The sequence below is a fragment of the Mirounga angustirostris genome, unplaced genomic scaffold (genome assembly GCF_029215605.1).
Source record: "Mirounga angustirostris isolate CCGP_5_RB_7025 unplaced genomic scaffold, mMirAng1.0.hap1 SCAF_4, whole genome shotgun sequence".
Taxonomy (NCBI): Eukaryota; Metazoa; Chordata; class Mammalia; order Carnivora; family Phocidae; genus Mirounga; species Mirounga angustirostris.
The window spans coordinates 73,109,830-73,129,590 of record NW_026991712.1 but is presented as its reverse complement, the minus strand read 5'-3'; the positions used below and the strand labels follow the sequence as shown (position 1 = coordinate 73,129,590).

The following is a 19,761-nucleotide window of genomic DNA, read 5'->3' as shown; positions in this document are numbered from 1 at the left end:
GAGAGTAAATGGAGACCATGTGAGGTGCTGGACTCCATCAGTGAATTCACTGTGAATCATGTTTTTTTGTCGTTGTTTTTCCTCCATGGTCTGAGTTCCAAACTGAGCGAGACAAGTTAAAATTCTCAGAAATTGCAAAAAATAAAAAACCATATATAATCTCTGAAATATCAGGTGGTACTTGGCACTCATAGGGTCACTCCTCTTCTGGGACAACTTGAATCCATATTGAAGTGCTTTGGAAACTCTGAAATGATATTCCTAATGAGAGCTTCCCAAAGGGGTACCTGAGTGGCTCAGTTGGTTAAGCATCTGCCTTCAGCTCAGGTCATCATCTCAGGGTCCTGGGATCTAGCCCCATTTCGGGCTCCCTGCTCAGCAGGGAGTCTGCTTTTCTCTCTCCCTCTACCCCTACCCCGCTTGTGTGCTCTCTCTCTCACAAATAAATAAATAAATAAAAACTTTTTAAAAAAAAAGAGCCACCCAAAAGTTAAAAGGGAGAAAGAAAATAATCCTTGAACTTATTAAAGAGCTGAGACATTTAAAAATGTTTCTGTGCTAATCTCAGATTTCAAGATATACTACAAAGCTATAATAATCAAAAGAGTATGGTGCTGGCACAAAAAGAGACCCATAGATCAACAGAACAGAATGGAGAGTCCAGAAAGAAACCCACACTATATGGTCAATTAATCTACGACAAAGGAGGCAAGCATATACAATGGGGAAAAAACAGTCTCTTCAACAAAAAGTGCTGTGTAAACTAGACAGCCACATGCAAAAGAATGAAACTGGACTACTTTCTTACACCATACACAAAAACGAACTCAGAATGGACAAAAGACCTAAATGTGACATCTGAAACCATACAACTCCTAGAAGAAAACATAGGCAGTAATCTCTCAGACATTGCCTTTAATAACATTTTTCTACATATGTCTCCTCAGGCAAGGAAAACAAAAGCAAAAATAAACTATTGGGACAACATCAAACTAAAAAGCTTTTGCATGAAGAAAGAAACCAACAAAACAAAAAGGCAACCTGCTGAATGGAAGAAGATATTTGCAAATGGCATACCTAATAAGGGGTTAATATCCAAAATATATAAAGAAATTATATAACTCAAAGTTGAAAAAACAAATGATTTGATTAAAAATGGGCAGAAGACACGAACAGACATTTCTCCAAAGAGGACATCCAGTTGGCCAAAAGACACATGAAAAGATGGTCTACATCCCTTCTCATCAGGGAAATGCAAATCAAAATGACAATGAGATATCACCTCACACCTGTCAGAATGGAAAAAATATAAAACCCAAGAAACAAGTGTTGGGGAAGATGTGGAGAAAGAGGAACCCTTTTAGCACTGGTAGTGGGAATAAAAACTGGGGTAGCCATTGTGGAAAACAGTATGGAGTGTCCTCAAAAAATTAAAAATAGAACTACCCTAATAATAGTGCAGTAATTGCACTATTGGGTATTTACCCCCAAAACACAAAAACACTAATTCAAAGGGATACATGCACTGCTATATTTATAGCAGCATTATTTACAATCCCCATATTATGGAAGCAGCCCAAGTACCTATCAATAGATGGATGAATAAATAAGTGGTATATATTTACAATGGAATATTACCCAACCATAAAAAAGAATGAAGTCTTGCCATTTGCAACAACATGGATGGAGCTAGGGAGTATGCTAAGAGAAACAAGTCAGTCAGAGAAAGACAAATACCATGTGATTTCACTCATATGTGGAATTTAAGAAAAGACAAATGAACAAAGAAAAGACACAAACCAAAAAATAGATTTTTTTTTTAAGATTTTATTTATTTATTTGACAGAGAGAGACACAGCGAGAGAGGGAACACAAGCAGAGGGAGTGGGAGAGGGAGAAGCAGGCTTCCCGCTGAGCAGGGAGCCCGATGTGGGGCTCGATCCCAGGACCCCAGGATCCTGACCTGAGCCGAAGGCAGACGCTTAACGACTGAGCCACCCAGGCGCCCCCCAAAAATAGACTCTTAACTATAGAGAACAAACAGATGGTTACCAGAGAGGAGGTTGGTGGGGGATGGGTGCTATAGGTGATGGGGATTAAGGAGATCACTTGTGATGAGCACTGGGTGATGTATGGAAGTGTTGAATCACTATATTGTACACCTGAAACTAATACAGCACTGTATGTTAACTAAACAAGAATTTAAAATTTAAAAAAGGATCTTCCAACTCTAATGTTCAGGGTTTCTTTAAAAAAAAGGGGCAGAGGAACTGAAAAAACGTTATTACAAAGAAGACATACAGATGGCCAACAGACACGTGAAAAGCTGCTCAACATCACTAATGATCAGGGAAATGCAAATCAAAACAATGAGATACCACTTTATACCTGTCAGAATGGCTGATATCAAAAGGACAAGAAGTAACAGCTGTTTGTGAGGATATGGAGAAAAAGGAACCCTTATGCACTGTTGGTGGGAATGTAAATTGGTACAATTGTGGGAAAAGGTATGAAGATTCTGCAGAAATTTAAAAATTGAAATACTACAAGGATGCCTGGGTGGCTCAGTCAGTTAAGTGTCTGCCTTCAGCTCAGGTCATGATTTCAGGGTTTTGGGATCAAGCCCTGCATGGGGCCCTCTGCTCAGCAGGGAGTCTGCTTCTCCCTCTCACTCTCTGTCTGTGCTCTCGTGCACGCTCCCTCTCAAATAAAAATCTTAAAAAAATTTTTTTTTTAATTAGAAATACACATAAGCCAGTAATTCCACTACATCATATTTACCCAAAGAAAAAGAACACTCTAATTCAAAAAGATATATGAAGTCCTTTGTTTATTGCAGGATTATTTACAATAGCCAAGATACGGAAGCAACCCGTGTCCATTGATAGATGAAGGGATAAAGAAGATGTGGTATTGTATACCATGGAATATTACTCAGCCTTAAAAAATAAAGATTGCGATCTTGCCTTTTGTGACAACATGAATAGACCTAGAATGTATTATGCTAACTGAAATAAGTCAGACAGAGAGAAATACCATATGATTTTGCTTATATGTGGAATCTGAAAAACAAACGAACAAACAAAAAGCAGAAACAGACCCATCCCATAAATATAGAAGACAGATTGGTAATTGCCAGAGGGAAGGAGATGGGAGAATGGGCAAAATAGGGAAGAAGAGTGAGAGGCGCAGGCTTCCAGTTATGGCATGAGTAAGTCACCAGGCTAAAAGGTACAGCATAGACAGTGTAGTTACTGGTATGATAATAGCACATGTGACAGTAGACAATAGCTACCCTTGTGGAGAGCATAACACAATGTACAGGGTTGTAGAATCAGGGTTGTACACCTGAAACTAACGTAATATTGTGTCAACTGTACTTCAAATTAGTTTCTGTGCTTTCAAAATACTCAGATTTTAGAAACAATTTTTTAAATAATGGTCTATATCCTAATTTCTATTAGGATGTAGAATAGAATTCTCTATTATTTATTTATATGAACAAGTAATATACCTCTGCTGATGCTGAAGTCCAGGATATGAAATAATCAAATTCATAATATGGGGCTGATGACATCTTTTTTTTTTTTTAAAGATTTTATTTATTATTTATTTGAGACAGAGAGAATGAGAGACAGAGAGCATGAGAGTAGGGAGGGTCAGGGGGAGAAGCAGACTCCCTGCCGAGCAGGGAGCCCGATGCGGGACTCGATCCCGGGACTCCAGGATCATGACCTGAGCCGAAGGCAGTCGCTTAACCAACTGAGCCACCCAGGCGCCCCTGATGACATCTTTTTATAAGACTTGAGGAAAACAAAAGCCTTGGAGATCTTTCTCATCATACTGTTTCTATTACTCCCTTTCTATAAATTTGTCCTTGTCTTTGCTTCTTTTGCTCTTTTTCTAACCTCCATCTTAAATCTAATGAAGAATGCAAGATGTAGGGGCGCCTGGGTGGCTCAGTCATTAAGCGTCTGCATTCGGCTCAGGTCATGATCCCAGAGTCCTGGGATCGAGCCCCGCATCGGGCTCCCTGCTCCGCGGGAAGCCTGTTTCTCCCTCTCCCACTCCTCCTGCTTGTGTTCCCTCTCTCACTGTGTCTCTGTCAAAATAAATAAATAAAATTAAAAAAAAAGAATGCAAGATGTAATTCTGTTATGACTATTTTTGCCTTGTACACCCCTTCTCAAACAGATGCCTTTCTGTACATGGTGAGAGAATCTCAGAAATATTAGTTCAAAAGCAGATGCATTCGTAAGAGAAAGCAGAAGAGTTCCACGGGCTGAGGTGAAGGGGGAATGGGGAGGGACTCAATGGGTAGTTTGTGTTTGGGATGATGAACAGGTTCTTCAAAAGCATTGTGGTGACAGTTGTCCAACATTGTGAATGTATTAAATGCCACTGAATTGTGCACTTACAAATGGTTAAAATGGTAAATGTATGTATGTATATGTTACCCTAGTTAAAAAAAAAAAAAAGGGAAAAAGCAGATGCAGCACACCATCTCTTTCAGACATGACCAATTTATTCAGAAAATTCAAATTTCAGTTTGGCAAAGTATATCCAGGGGCAGAGAGTTCGGGATAGTCATTTCATTGGAAGCAATCACATTTTCTAGAGCTAAATGTCCATGGGGTAGTTAAAAATAATTTAGTGTGCAAGGGGTGATAATCATAAATATTTGCAGAGTCAACAAAACAAACAATCAGCTTACACAACCGGGGCATGAAAAACGCTTATGGTAGGAGTACTCCTTTATTCAATTTAGTGCAACACACATTAAGCCCCTAATTTATTCAAGACACTGGGCTAGCTGCTGGGGTTGAGGTGGAAATACAGAAATCACCAAGACACAATCCCTGTCCTTAAGAAGTTTACAACAGCACATATAAAAATGAGTGCGGTACAAAATAACTGCTCTAAAAACATGGAGAGCTTACTTCTCCGTAGAGGTTAAAGTCAGGACCCCCTTAATTTTGTGCTGTGGGTGAGGGAGGCAGGATACAACGTGCCAAGAGAAGAAAAGTCTGGTGTCTAAGTATGGCTTGGGAACAGGACTGGACTAACTCCTCCACAGCTTTATGTGTGTGAATAGGGCAGGAGTATTCAAAAGTATTCTTTTATTTTAATTCCTCTCATCAGTGTTAGCCCATTACAAGGAAGTGATGGACAGGAAGTGAGGTCTATTAAAAAAACAAAGTTTGAAGAGGCAGGGACATGAACAGGAAACACCATTTCATAGTTTCGTGTAAACTCAACCCCGTGTGTATATACATCTAGTAGCTTAAATAACATCATCAAATGGGGGGAAAAATCCATCCGGAGCACCATAGTTCATCATGGCAGAACACAGTCTCTCTTGTTAGATTCTAAGACTAGCTTTGGCTCCTGCCAGTGGAGGACGTAATGCTACAGGGAAATTGGAAGTCCGTATTTTTACACATGAATTAAAGTCCTTAAACGTTACCTCCTCAACTCAGCATAAATGATGAAGAGAGCTTAGAAGAGATAATTTGGGGAGAGAGATTTAAGTCTTTCTAGGCTAACTGATCTAATGATGCCTTGGCATGCTGTATTTCCTATTTAAAAAAATACAGGATGAGCAAGTCTTTCCTGAATAATAACTATGTGTAGAACATACTTCAAGAGGAATTTTAACGGAACATACTACTAATCAAACATCAGTTTCTGCTTTTGTAATTTACACAAATTACCTTAATTATAATACTTTAGGGAACACTTACAAACACAATTATGTAACGTTGCTTTAATACTCATCAGCCTTAACTTCTAAAAGTTTGGCTTATATTATTTTATCTCAAAAAAAAACCTACTTATAAATCTCGTTTTCCCACAGAATTAATTCACCATCCAACTTTAAAAATAACTTTTAAAAACAGAAACCAATAGTAAACTGGAATGCTAATACCTGCCAGGCTTTGATAAAATAAAAATAAACAACTTACATAAACAGCACCTCATAAAACCAAAACCTCCTTTTGAAATACAAAGTTCAATTCTTCTTGCCTTCGTGGTAACTGCTATCAGAATCCCCAATTCTCCCCCTCCCCACTTCAATCCAGGAACTGTTCTGGTTTGTTAAGTCACATAACACACAGTATTTTTTAGCATTAATAAATTATTGATATGGTACCATGAATAGCTGTTTTTAAAAACCAACGTTAACTCAGAAGACCAGTAGAACAGATACAATAGCACACTAAAATGATTTAAAAGAAAAAAAATTTTTAAATGTACCTTATCCTGGTCTTGTATTAATTCAAATTAAAAACCAAAGGATGAAGTATCATTTCAGACCTATATACATCAAGATGCCAGTTCTTATAAAAATGTACTTTAGTTGTAAATGCTAGGTTATGCAAAAATAAGTTTATATCAATTGTATTTAATTTAATGAATTTTCCCCAACTCTAATATTAAAAATGTTAAAAGAACTTAAATTTTAATGGCAAAAAGTTCCTATTTTCCCCATCTATTAAAAAAAGATTTTATTTTCCCTTATTAACATACAATGCCCTATTGTTAAGGCACAACTTTTTTTAGGATAAAAATGAAACCATAGACTAGGTTGATTTTATACAACAGTTACAAGACAGAATTTTTGTAGGCATATACTGAAAATAATATACCTCAAATTCAACGAAGATCAAAAATGAAAAATCAGTTTCTATCCAGGACCAGTCAACACATAGCCAAGATAAATAGTTGTAGCTAGAATAACCCAAGTAGATTCTATTTTTAACCTGCCAAAGATTGTCTCCATAAGGCCATTTTCAAGGTGTTATCAAGGAGAGGCAAGCTGGATATTTTCTTTTTTGAAGAACAGAGGGTGGTGGCACCCCAGCTTTCTTTACTTATGCTTTGCTATCAGAGATCGTTGTCACCTTCAAAGCCTGGGTGAGATCCAGTTTTTGAACATCTGAGACAAGGGCAGAGTTCCTGATCCTAGGGCTCAGGCAGATGTTTGCTCTGCATCCTCCCTCTGCTACCCTTCCCTGGAGCTTTCTTCCTTCCCACCCTCTTCTTAGCCACTGCCCCTCCCCTACTTCCTCTGAACCCAATTAGCACAATATTCAAAGGGAGCACTCAGCAACAGAATTTGCACAATTGTTACTTAAAACACATGAACCAAAACACTTGTTAGCTTCATCATACAGCCATAAACAATTCATCTGAATGTTGATTTAAATCAAGAAAAAACATTAGAGGAAAGAGGACAACTGAATACCAAACAAATATGATCCTTGTAGGCCCTTTGTAATCTCAACTGAAATAGGGACACAAGTATGAAAGCTAACAGAAAAAGCAAGTTTTCTTAAGCAGGCTTATATACCTAATTCTTGTATTTTCTGCATTTTCATTCTGTGAAGAAAGGATCTAAAGAAATGGTTTGTAAAGACAGAAGCACTGGATTAGACTTGACTGTGTAAATCTTTGTGGTTTTGAAGGTGATTTTCCTTTACCTTTTGAGAACAGTCTTTGAGAAATAACGGTCAACCAGAACTCTTGCCTGGCTTCATCTCCCTGACCAGGAACTTAACTCAGTTCTACCATAAGATCTCAGCAGCCAATCTTGAGAGAAGTAGGTCTAGGAGAGAATTCAGGGGTTAAGTTTTGGGGGAGAGTATGGTCCAGAAAGGGGCAGATACAGAACAACATCAACGGGCTGGGGAGCCAGGGAATGAGGTAGAGATGAAGGGCAGAGCAAGGGGACAGCTAATAAATACTGAAGTTATCGATGCCACTACTTTTACTAAATGTGATGTGTAAAACTCAAAAGTTTAAGGGAGCATTGTGCTCTAAATGATAGCAAAGATAAAGGAAAGGGAAGACCAGGAGTTGGGGAGGTGAGGCTTGCTAAACGTTCAACTTTATTTTGCTGCATTTAGAAGTAATTCTGGGAGATAGTACATGCCTCACTTATTCATGGTGTTTTACTGGTTATGTTCTGGCACAATAATGTCTCACATAAATAAATATAAATATTGTTCTTTGTACTTATATTAGTTCTGTAATGTATATTGACTTTTAGAAACAAAAAAATTAAAAATGAATTTTCTATAAAAGCACTTAAAAACCATTAGTAACTAGACTATACCCAACAAATTATAAAAATAATGCATTTAACTGTCAGCCAATATCTTAACTTTTGCACATAACACCAACCCTTCGCAAAGTCATTATCTACATGCAGATTAATGGAATTAAAAATAAAACCAAAGTAATCATGCTTGCTAATATGATCTAGTTTCATTTCCATTAAATTAGAAATTTTCCATGTAATATTGAAAAAAAAAAAAAACCCTCCAATTAAATGCCATTTCTTAATATGCCAGTCTTCTTGCCCCATGTTTGACACATTACAATTAAAACAAATGCTTATACCACAGACTCTGGAAATAGTATATGCCTCTGCCATCTCTCCTGAGGAAAAAATATTCTCATTTCATTGAAAAGTAAAAAGATGAGGTCTCCAATACTCTGTTCTGAACCTGTAAGTCCTGTTTAAATATCAAGTGTTCCAACTACCAAAACTTTGTATGAATTTTCACTGAACCTATCGAGGCCCACCACACTATCAGGTTTGTGAACAGTTGCTAGAGACTGGGAATAAACATGTGCTTTGTACTAAATTCAGTTCCCTAAGGAGGAATGAAAGGACCCTGGAGACCATGTAAAAGGCAGACCTACAGCTGTATGCACATTCCACTAGGTGAGGATGTCCATTCTTTGGTCAATTTTACCTCCATGACAGGAAAAGAAATGGAAAGTTGTTTTGAAGAAAGAAAAGAAGAAAACAATGAGCAATCCCCTCCCCCTATAATCAGTATGTTATAAAATACAAGGACATCAAAGTCACATGAAATAATGGTATTGTTTACACGAAGTTTCCAGATAACACACTGAGAGAAATCCAACATTCCGATGAAAGTTCACAGAGCAAGGTTCTAATTACAGGGACACAGTGAATATGCCACTGCCTTTCTTCCAGTCAGATTCTGCCTACTGAATTAAAACAAAAATTACTTAAAAAGTAACATTAACCTTTGTTATTTTAATCTGAAAGGAAACTTTAAAGTATCTTAAAAGCTACTACTTTGAGATTAGATTAGATCCATTTATTAATGGTAAAAGCAACCATAAATCATTCTTGATAAGGTGAGAATCTCTACATACAAACCTGGCAACGTTTTTAAAAAGTACTAAAACAAAACTTGAAAATAACGAAAGCTAGCTCAATTTGTGTAGTATCAAATGACTCAATTAACAGAATAATTTATATTCTTATAGTGCATAATTTATCCCTAATGAGAAAATGTACCAAAATCTTAGTGCTAACCCTGAAACCTTAATCCAAACCTTACATGTTAAAGACTAAATGCTGGTTAGGAGGGAAAGGATGGGACCATGCAATGTCCACAGAACAAACAAAAATCAACAGTAAGGTGGCAGAAATATTGAACCCATGGATACAAATACACTTTTCTGTACAAAAACAAAAACACACACACAGAAACTACTATTACAACGCAATCATCATATAGCTATATTTTCGACTAGCTGGTGAACCTGTTAAAATTTCAAAGAAAAAAAAATAAGCTTTTTCTATTTTAATCCATTAAGAAATATTCAGTAACAACAGATAAATAGAGCATTTGTTGCATATTAATGAATGTGTGGCTTCTTGTGCTTTCCATCTGAATTAGGGGTAAAAACCTCCAATTACTTTATTTTCAATGAGATACAATTGTAAAGTAGTATTAAATCTACACAAAATCAATCCTTTCTTCAGCCCTATTCTGTATGAAAGTACTAACAAATAGTGAAGATTCATGATGTTGTGTGAAAATTGTGACTCATAACAATGTAGACTCAGCTATAGATTTTAATTCACAAATATATATATATATGTGTGTGTGTGTATATATATATATATATATATATGCGGCCTTGTGTATGACAACTGTACGAAAATAGTCTCAAAAATAAAGACAATACTTGAGACACGAAGCAACCCACTTTCCCTGATCTTGCATCCTATTACAGGGAAAATAAGTCTCTGATGCTTCATAAATACTTTAAAAAGTTCTGGATGGCCTTAACCATGCAGTCTCCACCAAAGCGTTGAAGACCCCAGCGTTTCAGGCTGACTGCTCAACTCAGGAAGAGCTGTGACCTGTGATCACCTTTGCTTATTTATGTCCTGTCTTCTCTAGATCTGGGAGTTTTCTGACTAGAGCCTGGTGGTTCATTCTGATGCTAGCAAGGAGCCCTCCTTCAATGCCGTCGGAACCAGTGTAACTGATTTCTTCACCACTCAGGGTAGTCATATGCCCCCCAAGGGCTTTTAAGATGGCATTGCCAGCACATATATCCCATTTTTTGATGTATGTCACATGGATATATAGATCAGCTTTTTCTTGACTCTTATCAGGCACATCCAAGAGTGCTAAAACTTTATAACCTAAAAGAGAAACACAGAATTTAGGTTACTATTCAAAAGATTTAAAGAAAGTAGCTTACTTTTTTTTTTGTTTCTTTCTTTTTTTTTATTAATTTTATTATGTTAGTCACCATATATTACATCATCAGGTTTTGATGTAGTGTTCCATGATTCATTGTTTGTGTATAACACCCAGTGCTCCATGCAATACGTGCCCTCCTAAATACCCATCACCGGGCTAACCCATCCCCCCCCAAGTAGCCTACTTTTTAAGAGTACATTGTGAAAAATAACAGCACAGGATAGGCAGAAGTTCTCTATACTATCTTTGCAATTGCAAAATCTAAAACTATTTAAAAATAGTTTTGTTCTTTTTTCAAGGAAGTTAACAGTGCAGACATCGAACCCAAATGAGCAAAAAAATATACTGTAAAGGAATTTATGAAGCTATTCTCAAGTGTAGCCAAATATACTTCTATAATCCTTTAAATTTAAATCTACTTTGTGGTTGTTTTCTATGGAATGATACAGTCACTCTGTATCCTTTCCTCTGGAATACTATACTGAAGCTATATACCCACGGGTTTCATCTGAATATCTAGGAACACTGATTTGAAAGAAGACAAAATAACACAACCTTAAGCCTTTTCTGTAATGAGGCAGAATTTTTAAAAATTTAAAAAATAATAAAATAAAACAAACAGAAGAAACCAGGTCTAGAATCTGATGTATCCCATTCATACTGGATATTCTGAACATTACCTTCCTAACCAACATTAACAGAGGGCTTATAGGAAAATATATTAAGTAAGGTACATACATGTAATCATGTAAAGGTTTTAAACACATGTTTTTCACCATAATTTGTTATTTATTTGAATTAAAACACTTCTGTCATATTAAAAAGCACTCAAAACAAGGGTGAGCAAAAGGCCTGTGAGCCAAATTCAGGCCATGCACTGTTTTTTGTATAACCCTCAAGTTATGAATGGTTTTCTGTATTTTTAAAGGTGGTAACAAACCAAAAATCCAAGAATAGTAGGCAGTAGAGTCTACACGTGGCTCATAAAGCCTAAAATGTTTACTATCTGGCCTTTTAGAAAAAGTAAGCTGACCCCTGATCAACAACAGGTAATAAAATAGTGCAGAATATAGAGTAAGCTGGGTGGCTACCAGACTCCAGCTCATCCCAGACATGCAAGCTGAAGAGCTCAGAGGTGTTAAAAGTGCCCAGGGATTAGTCATCCTAGTAACACTTATGAGGATTCCTGACATCTTTCTGCCATCGTAATGTGCTTGATCTTCCCTTCTCTCCCTGATATTCCTACAGTTAAGCTAACAGCACAATTACTTTGAAATTAGATCACATATAAAACCACTACTGACAGTACATCACTGACATGAAGATGCTTTTGTAGTATTCAAGGAACAGCAGTCACTGTTGTGAAACTATTGTCCTTACTGTGAGGCTGTTTCTTTCTTTCCTTTCCTTTTCTTTTTTTTTTTTTTTTAAGATTTTATTTATTCATTTGACAGAGAGAGACACAGCGAGAGAGGGAACACAAGCAAGGGGAGTGGGAGAGGCAGAAGCAGGCTTCCCGCAGAGCAGGGAGCCCAATGTGGGGCTGGATCCCAGGACCCTGGGATCGTGACCTGAGTCAAAAACAGATGCTCAAAGACTGAGCCACCCAGGCGCCCCTCTTTCTTTTTTTTTTTAAAGGTTTTTTATTTATCTATTTGAGAGAGAGAGAGCACAAGCACGGGGAATGGCAGGCAGAGGGAGAGGGAGAAGCAGGTTCCCCATGGAGCAGGGAGCCCCATGCGGGGCTCAATCCCAGGACTCCGGGATCATGACCCCAGCCAAAGGCAGACGCTCACCCGACTGAGCCACCCAGGTGTCCCTGTGAGGTCATTTCTAACAAGAAGGCATGTGTGGCTGAAATCCCACCCTCGAGATAACCAAGTAGGAGACCATACCTGTCTGCAAAGTACACTGTCTATTCTCACTTTTTTCCCAAGCACAGGACAACCAAATCTTTCTCCCAACATAAGCCTTGACCATGCGGGGGACACTGTCCCCAGGCACAACAGGGGAATAGGAACGTACCAGCACCACCAGCTGGGATAATTGTAGTCTGGTTTCCAAAAGTCTGAAGAGCAACCTGTTTGACCATTCCTGAATGTGAGCGTGACACAACGATCCTTGGGGTCTTCTCATTGTAGGAAGTGCGGGCTTTCACGTTGGACCCACCGTCTACCATTGCCCAAGCTGAAAAGCAAATATGATATCCATTAACAGCACTGAAGGCTTTTGAAACAGGAACTCAAAGGACCAAGAGTTGATTGACAAAATACCCTTTTCCGTAGAATTACTTGTTTTTCCCCAAAACAAAAATGCTTTTTTTCCTGAGAATGAGAGTGATATTTAACATTTTTTGCATTAAAATAGGCAAATATTAAAACAAAGTTTAAAAAGGTCACATAACCCTGCCCAACCAGAGATAATGACTTCTAAAAACTTGGCTTAAGAACTCCCAGGCTCGAGAGCTCCCAGTGAGGTGCTGAGTTCTCACTGGGATTATACTGCAACTCAACATCTCTCTATACCGTAATCTGGCTTCCTTCCCTCTCTTATACAACTTTGATCCCAAGGGCACTCTTTCCTAAACATCCTACATGCTAATCTCCATCTCAAAAGTCTGGTTTCTGGGGAACTCAACCTGCGACAACCTAGGACATAAACACAACTAGCTACCCTGGATAATTCAAAATTTAAAATAGGTTTTCCTCCTACTATTTTCTCCTCCTTACTATTTCTCCTCCTATTTCTGATATATTCATGTTTTCAGTGATAAACATAAAACAGTTAAAGAGGTGAGTTAGATTTACATATCTGCTTTATCAGAGAATATAAAAAGAAAATGCTCTAGATTTCAAAATAGAACAGAAATTTCTAAGAAGATGAGGAGACCCTAGAAATGGCTTGAAATCTTTTTCTTGGTTTGGAAGTTTTCTTCACTGACTACCAACCTATACAAGAAAATAAACTTACTCAGAATTATCAAATTAGACTGTTGCTCTAGCAGTCACTCACTATGGGGTAAAACACAGTCCACCATGGCTAGCAACGAAAGCAGATGCATTATTACTTACTCCTGGCTGCAGGGAAAAAATAAAAAAAATGAACAGAATGTCCAGGTTCTGAGCTAAGGATGGCAGTCTCTTGGACTCCTCTCACACTTCTTTCTAAAAACCACACATTGCAACAAGGAGAACAAGTAACACCCTTAATCAATAGCTAAAGAGTAAGGAGGAGACGAAGAATAGTCACGAACACAAATTTATGAGAAAGAAGGGAAGTAAATACTGAAGATCAGTAGAAGAAGTGCCATAGTTGACCTCAGTATGCCATATTCTCATGGCAGGAGCTTCACAGAAGTGCCAAGAGGCTGGAGGCCTCTCAGTGGTGGTAGAACTCAGGGAACAACAGCCAAGATTTCTCCCCAGAAGGAAAGGGTCCCATCTAAAATGAGAACTACTGCATGTAGGCCTGAGATGTGGCAACAGAGCAGCAACAAGAGGAGGCCTAGAGAAGACACGGAGCCAAAGTGAAGTCCTGACAACAGACCAGACGACACAGAACACCTTTCAGAAAGTCTCAGCATGAGAGGCAACTGGAAGACAGCAAACAGAACTGAAGAAAAAGAAGGCGTTGAAGATAAGGGCCTTACTGAAACAAGACAGGATCCAACAAGACAGACGAAAAGTGAAAACAAAAAAGATGCCTGATAATAAAGATGCCTTCCTTGTCCTAACAGAAAAGAAATTTCCTTGGGCGCCTGGGTGGCTCAGTTGGTTAAGCGACTGCCTTCAGCTCAGGTCATGATCCTGGAGTTCCGGGATCGAGTCCCGCATCGGGCTCCCTGCTAGGCGGGGAGCCTGCTTCTCCCTCTGACCCTCCCCCCTCTCATGTGCTCGCTCATTCTCTCTCTCAAATAAATAAATAAAAAATCTAAAAAAAAAAAAAAAAAAAAATTTCCTGAACTGAGAACCACCCAAACTCCTTTTCTGCCACCACCTTCCCACCGACTGCACGGTGTCCGGCCCAAATGTAAGTAAGAAATATGTACAACTGCAATGTCCACTGAAAAGTATAAGAAGAAAATACAATGAATGAAAATTAAAACATTTCAGGCTACTTGAAAATTTCTATAAAGCAGAGTAAAACTGTAACACAACATTCAAAGACGATTAAAAATAAATAAGCAACAACAACAAAAAAAGAACACTATGGAACAAAAAAACAACTCAGGAAAGATAAATAGGAAGATATGAAATGGGAACTCATATAATACAGGAAAGAATGCAAACAACAACAACAACAAGACAAAATCACTTAAGACTTAGTTCTAGATCACAGGATACACAGAAAGGCAACAGATTGGTCGAAAAGCACAGTAAGCAATGAGAAAAGCAAAAAATAAGTGAAACAAGCAAACAGATAAAGGGGACCAGAAAGAAGGTAATAGATACAGAAGTCAGTGAGAGAAGAGTCAATATACATATATTAGGAGTCTCTTCAAAAGAAAAACAAAAACAATGAAATAGAACTAATCTTTAAAACTTTGATTCAAAAAAATGTTCCTGAAATAAAAGAGGACTTGAATATCCACACTGAGAGACATACTATGTAGATATCTGCCCAGAATCCCAACTCTGAATCTGAGATAGATCATAGTTCTATTATTAGACTTTCAAGATAAAGCTCTTTGGCGTTCCAGGCAAAAATACCCGAGCTACTTACAAAGGAAAGAAAATCGGATTATCAGCTTTTCTGCCTACAAGATTCAACGTGCACCCACACAGATATTATACCAGTTCAACAGTTTCTACCAGTTAACCAAAAAAAAAGAGTATATAGTGAGTGAAATAGTGTCCTACTAAAATTCCTGTCTCCTGGGAACCTTCAGAATATGACCTCATTTGGATATAGGGTCTTTGCAGATGTAGTTCAAGTTGAGGTCAAACTGGATTAGACTGGGCCCTAAATCAATGATTGGTATCCTTATAAAAACAGGAGACAGAGAAAAACAGACCGAGAGAATTAGAAGTGGAGGCACGAACTGAAATTATGTGTCTACAAACCAAGGCATGTCAACGAACGCCTGGAGCCACCAGAAGCTGGAAGAGGCAAGGAAAGATTCTTCCCTTGAGCTTTCAGAGGGAGCACGACACTGCCAACAACATGATGTTGGATTTCTGGCCCTCAGAACTGCGAGAAAATAAATTTCTGTTGTTTTAAGCCCTCTAGTTTCTGGTAATTTATTAGCGCAGCCCAAGGACAGAGGGGCTAAACCAAAGAGTCTGTAAGTAGCTGAGAGTCTTTAAAGAATCAAGGCTACAGAAAAAGCTTTTAACATGTAAGAACTCCGGTAACATGACCTGGATGAGCTAGTTCTCCTGAAGTGATCTTTCAGAGGACAAGTTTTATCCAACCAAAGGATGACTGAAGAACTCTTAGCAAAAGCACTGTTGGTCAATACTGAATAAATTTAACTGTGGATTTAAGAGGAAACCAAAGATAGTAAAATAGGTGGAAGACTAAAAGTGTGTAAATGTTATCTCACAGCTGACTGGTTGAGAGTCAAAGGATACCATTTAATCTGAAGAACTGAATAATAGAAAGACACATATCAAAAAAAGGTATGATTGACTAAAATGGGATGGTAGTCAAGGAGGCTACAATAAGCTGATTTCACTGTTGCTCATAGGGGAGAACCAACAGACGAGACCTAAAGCACAGGACCATATAATGGCATTTAAACAAAAAGGCATATATAAAGGTGTTAGTAAAAGTGGGCAATGAAAAGAAGAGATTTAACTTGAAAAATAATACCTGTAGTTTGAATAGCACTGAATATAGAAAAATCCACGAGACCTTAAGGATATCAAAAAAATAAAGGCAAAAGCCTGCTCTTCCCTGAAAAAATAACATTCATTTCCCTGGAGGTAGTTTTTACCCAAAGTCCTTACTTAGAAATTGGTGAAGAAAAAAAGTTAAACATGTATTTTGTCTTTCTAATAGGAATTACCTTTCAGGATAAACAAGTAACTCCAGTTGATGAAGAAACTTCTCAGTAGAAGAATTCTAGCTAATGTATGTAGAAAATACAACAGAATTAGAAATCCCATTTCATGTCTCTATAGATCTTAAAACTATTATGTGAAATGTTTGATAGAATCCTGATCTCAAATGGTGCCAAAATATTTCTCCAGACTACTTGTTGGTAGCAAGAGAATCAAAATAATTTGTAACAGAGATCTGGTCATGACCATTTTAACCATCTTACAGCATCACTAATAATAAGACTAGATATTTATATATCATATAAAATGATGCAGCAGGAAGTACATGAAGAATATCTACAACGTGTTCTTGACAAAAATCCTTAACCTTAATCCAATCAAGGCTTCAGATCTAATTTGCACTTTATAAGAAAAAGAAGATGAAAAGTAAACAAGTTAAATGACACTCTTAGGAAATAATCAGAAGAGTCCCAAAAGCAGGACATTATGTAACAACTAACTTGATCTCAACAAGTCAATGTCATGGGGAAGAAGAGGACTGGAGGGTGTTCGAGATTAACAGAACTTAACAGAACAACCAAAAAAATGCATGTGACTTGACCAGATCTTGGTTTGAAGTAACCAGTTGTAAAATCCACTTTAGAAGCAACTGGGGGAGATGTGAATATGGGATCAATTAGGGAATGTTAATTTTAATATTATATTCAAAATAATAGTATTACATTAATAGTATATTAAGAGATGCATAGTGAAGTGCATGGGGTAAAATGTCACGATCCTTGCAATTTTCTTTAAAGTACATGAAAAAAAAGAAGGAAGCAAATATACAGAAATGTTCAACTGTTAAATCTTGATGAAAGAGCACATGAAGATTCTGTACAATTTTATGTTTGTTTGAAATTATTCAAAATAAAAGTTAAAAAATGACAAAGAGAAGAAAAAAAACCTCAATTCTTTTTAGAAATAATCAGAAAAAACATGGTTTTACTAAGAAGTGAATTTACAGTGCTACATCTCTAGAGGTCAGTATTGTGTAAGAGAATAAAGACAGCGTATCTCAGTAGATAGTACCAGAATAATTTTAGATAAGAATTAGTAATTTAGTATTTTAAAAATATATTTCATGTTACAGAATTTCAACAAATTCTGTCCTAACACGTACATGGACAAATTATTTCAAGCACTTTAAAAAAATTCGGTAGATGCTTAAATAAATGATTGATGGTAATGAGGTAATCATGAAAAGGTAAAATAGCAGCTAACAGAATGTGTTTATTCTGAGGATATGCTAAAAAAAAAGTCCAGTGGGTAATAAAAAGTGGTACTTTGCTACACACTTCAGACATTGTAACTTAGCTACAAATTTCCACTGCATGGATATATTACACTTACACATTTATACATTACTTTGTTAAAATACTATTTAAGTACCTGTTGCTTCTTAGAATTTCAAACTCAATGAATTACTTCTAATTAAGTCTGGTAAGAATTTTGATCAGTTTTGCTCTCCCTGCTGTCAACAATACTATCTAGCTCCCATTATAATCAAGTGTAGTTAAATTCTGGTAAGCATATAATACCTGATAGTCTGTACTCTGCCAACATCAATATACAGTCTGGATCTGAAAATAACAGTCCAAAAAGAGGACACAAGCCAAACAAACCTTCGATCCAGGAACAGAAGGTCAACCCACACCTAATTAAGGACTTATTGATTCTTTTAGAATGTTTGCAGACTAGCAAGCACCTTTGTTCCAGCGTACTGGGCAACTCAGCGGCATCACAGAACAACAGACATTTCCTTACAACTTACAGAAACCATTTTGGAACACAAGCTGTTCCTAAGTTAGAAACTTTTGGCTTTTTTATTTTAGAGGAGGTAAGACTCTAGAGGGAGAGGATACGTCGTCTTATGGAATAAAGTTGTTTCTTTTTAAATGGGCATTTTATGATCCTTATTCTCCCCACCCCTAAAAGGAACAGATGTGGAAATTAGGGCCCAAAGAATGTGAATCTCTGCCTACCCAGTATCAACTTCCTCTTCATTTTCTTTATTAAGATTCTAATTCTCTCTGCAGTATCAGGCTGTTTGCAGCTAAGGGGGCCATGTGACATTTGGCCAATGAGATGGAGCAGAGGGCTTCAAGTTACTCTTTCCTAACACAAAGAATATCTGGGATAGATCTTTTGTCCCTCTTCTTTCCCCCTTCTTCCAGACTGGAAGAGAGCCATGGAAACTGGAAGCACCCGTCTTTGTAAGCATGAAAACAAAAAACTACCTTCTAAGACAAAAAAGCAAAAAGAGGAGTTAGGTGCTTAACAGTACCATAAACTGAAACCCCTGCCCTTTGCCCATCTTATCAGGTGAGAAAAATAAAACCTGTATCTGTTTAACTACTGTAATCAGATTTATTTTGTATACAGATAAATGTAACCCTAACGGATATAGACAGGCAATCAGGAACCATGTCGAAGAATGAGTCAACTATACTTCAATTAAAAAAAAAGAAAAGAAAAGAAAGTGAGAGAGGACTTCAAAGACTTAAGCCCTATACTTAATCTTTATATGCCTGTTTTCTCTTTCTTTAACTGAAGGTCACTATAATTCCTCTTTTATAGTCTTTCCAGAGTTATTTTTTTTTTCTAAAGATTTATTTATTTGACAGAACAAGAGAGCAGGAGAGCACTAGCAGTGGAAGTGGCAGAGGGAAAGGGAGAAACAGGCTTCCCGCCGAGCAGGGAGCCCGATGTGGGACTCGATCCCAGAACCCTAGGATCATGGCCTGAGCCAAAGGCAGTCGCTTAACTAACTGAGCCACCCAGGCGCCCCTCCACAGTTATTTTGAAGCTGAAATGAATTTATGCCAATACATTTCATGAACTGTGAAAATACTAAACAAATGTGAGATATTAATAAGGAGTGGTTAGCTCTTGCTATAACATTTTGAACTATGTTGCTTTCCTAAGAACTTTGCTAAGCCCCTTTTCTCATCTTTATAAAAAACAAAAATAACAACACTTATCTTTGTCTCACAGAGTTATCACCAGGTTCAAATGAGGTAACTTAGTTTACTGCAAATAGTTAACCACTATACAAATGTTGGCAACTGTGGAGTTATTATGAAAGTGGTGTGATGTACTACTGATTTGCATAAAATTCCTGAGGTTGCTTCCTCCTCTAATTTAGCTGGATGACCTTGAGGAATGTA

The 19,761-nt window shown here is 37.4% G+C and overlaps 1 protein-coding gene across 1 annotated transcript in view; it reads right to left on the bottom strand.

The window, feature by feature from the left end:
* Nucleotides 1-4,507: 4,507 nt before the first annotated feature.
* BPNT2 (3'(2'), 5'-bisphosphate nucleotidase 2) overlaps nt 4,508-19,761 on the bottom strand; it is a 37,699-nt gene continuing 22,445 nt past the window's right edge. Inside the window, exons 4-5 of the mRNA XM_045896532.2 lie at nt 12,573-12,734; nt 4,508-10,486 (exon numbers count right to left, since the gene is read on the bottom strand). Of these exons, the coding sequence (XP_045752488.1) occupies nt 10,215-10,486; nt 12,573-12,734 (434 nt within the window). The 3' untranslated portion in view covers nt 4,508-10,214. The remainder of the gene's footprint in view (nt 10,487-12,572; nt 12,735-19,761) is intronic.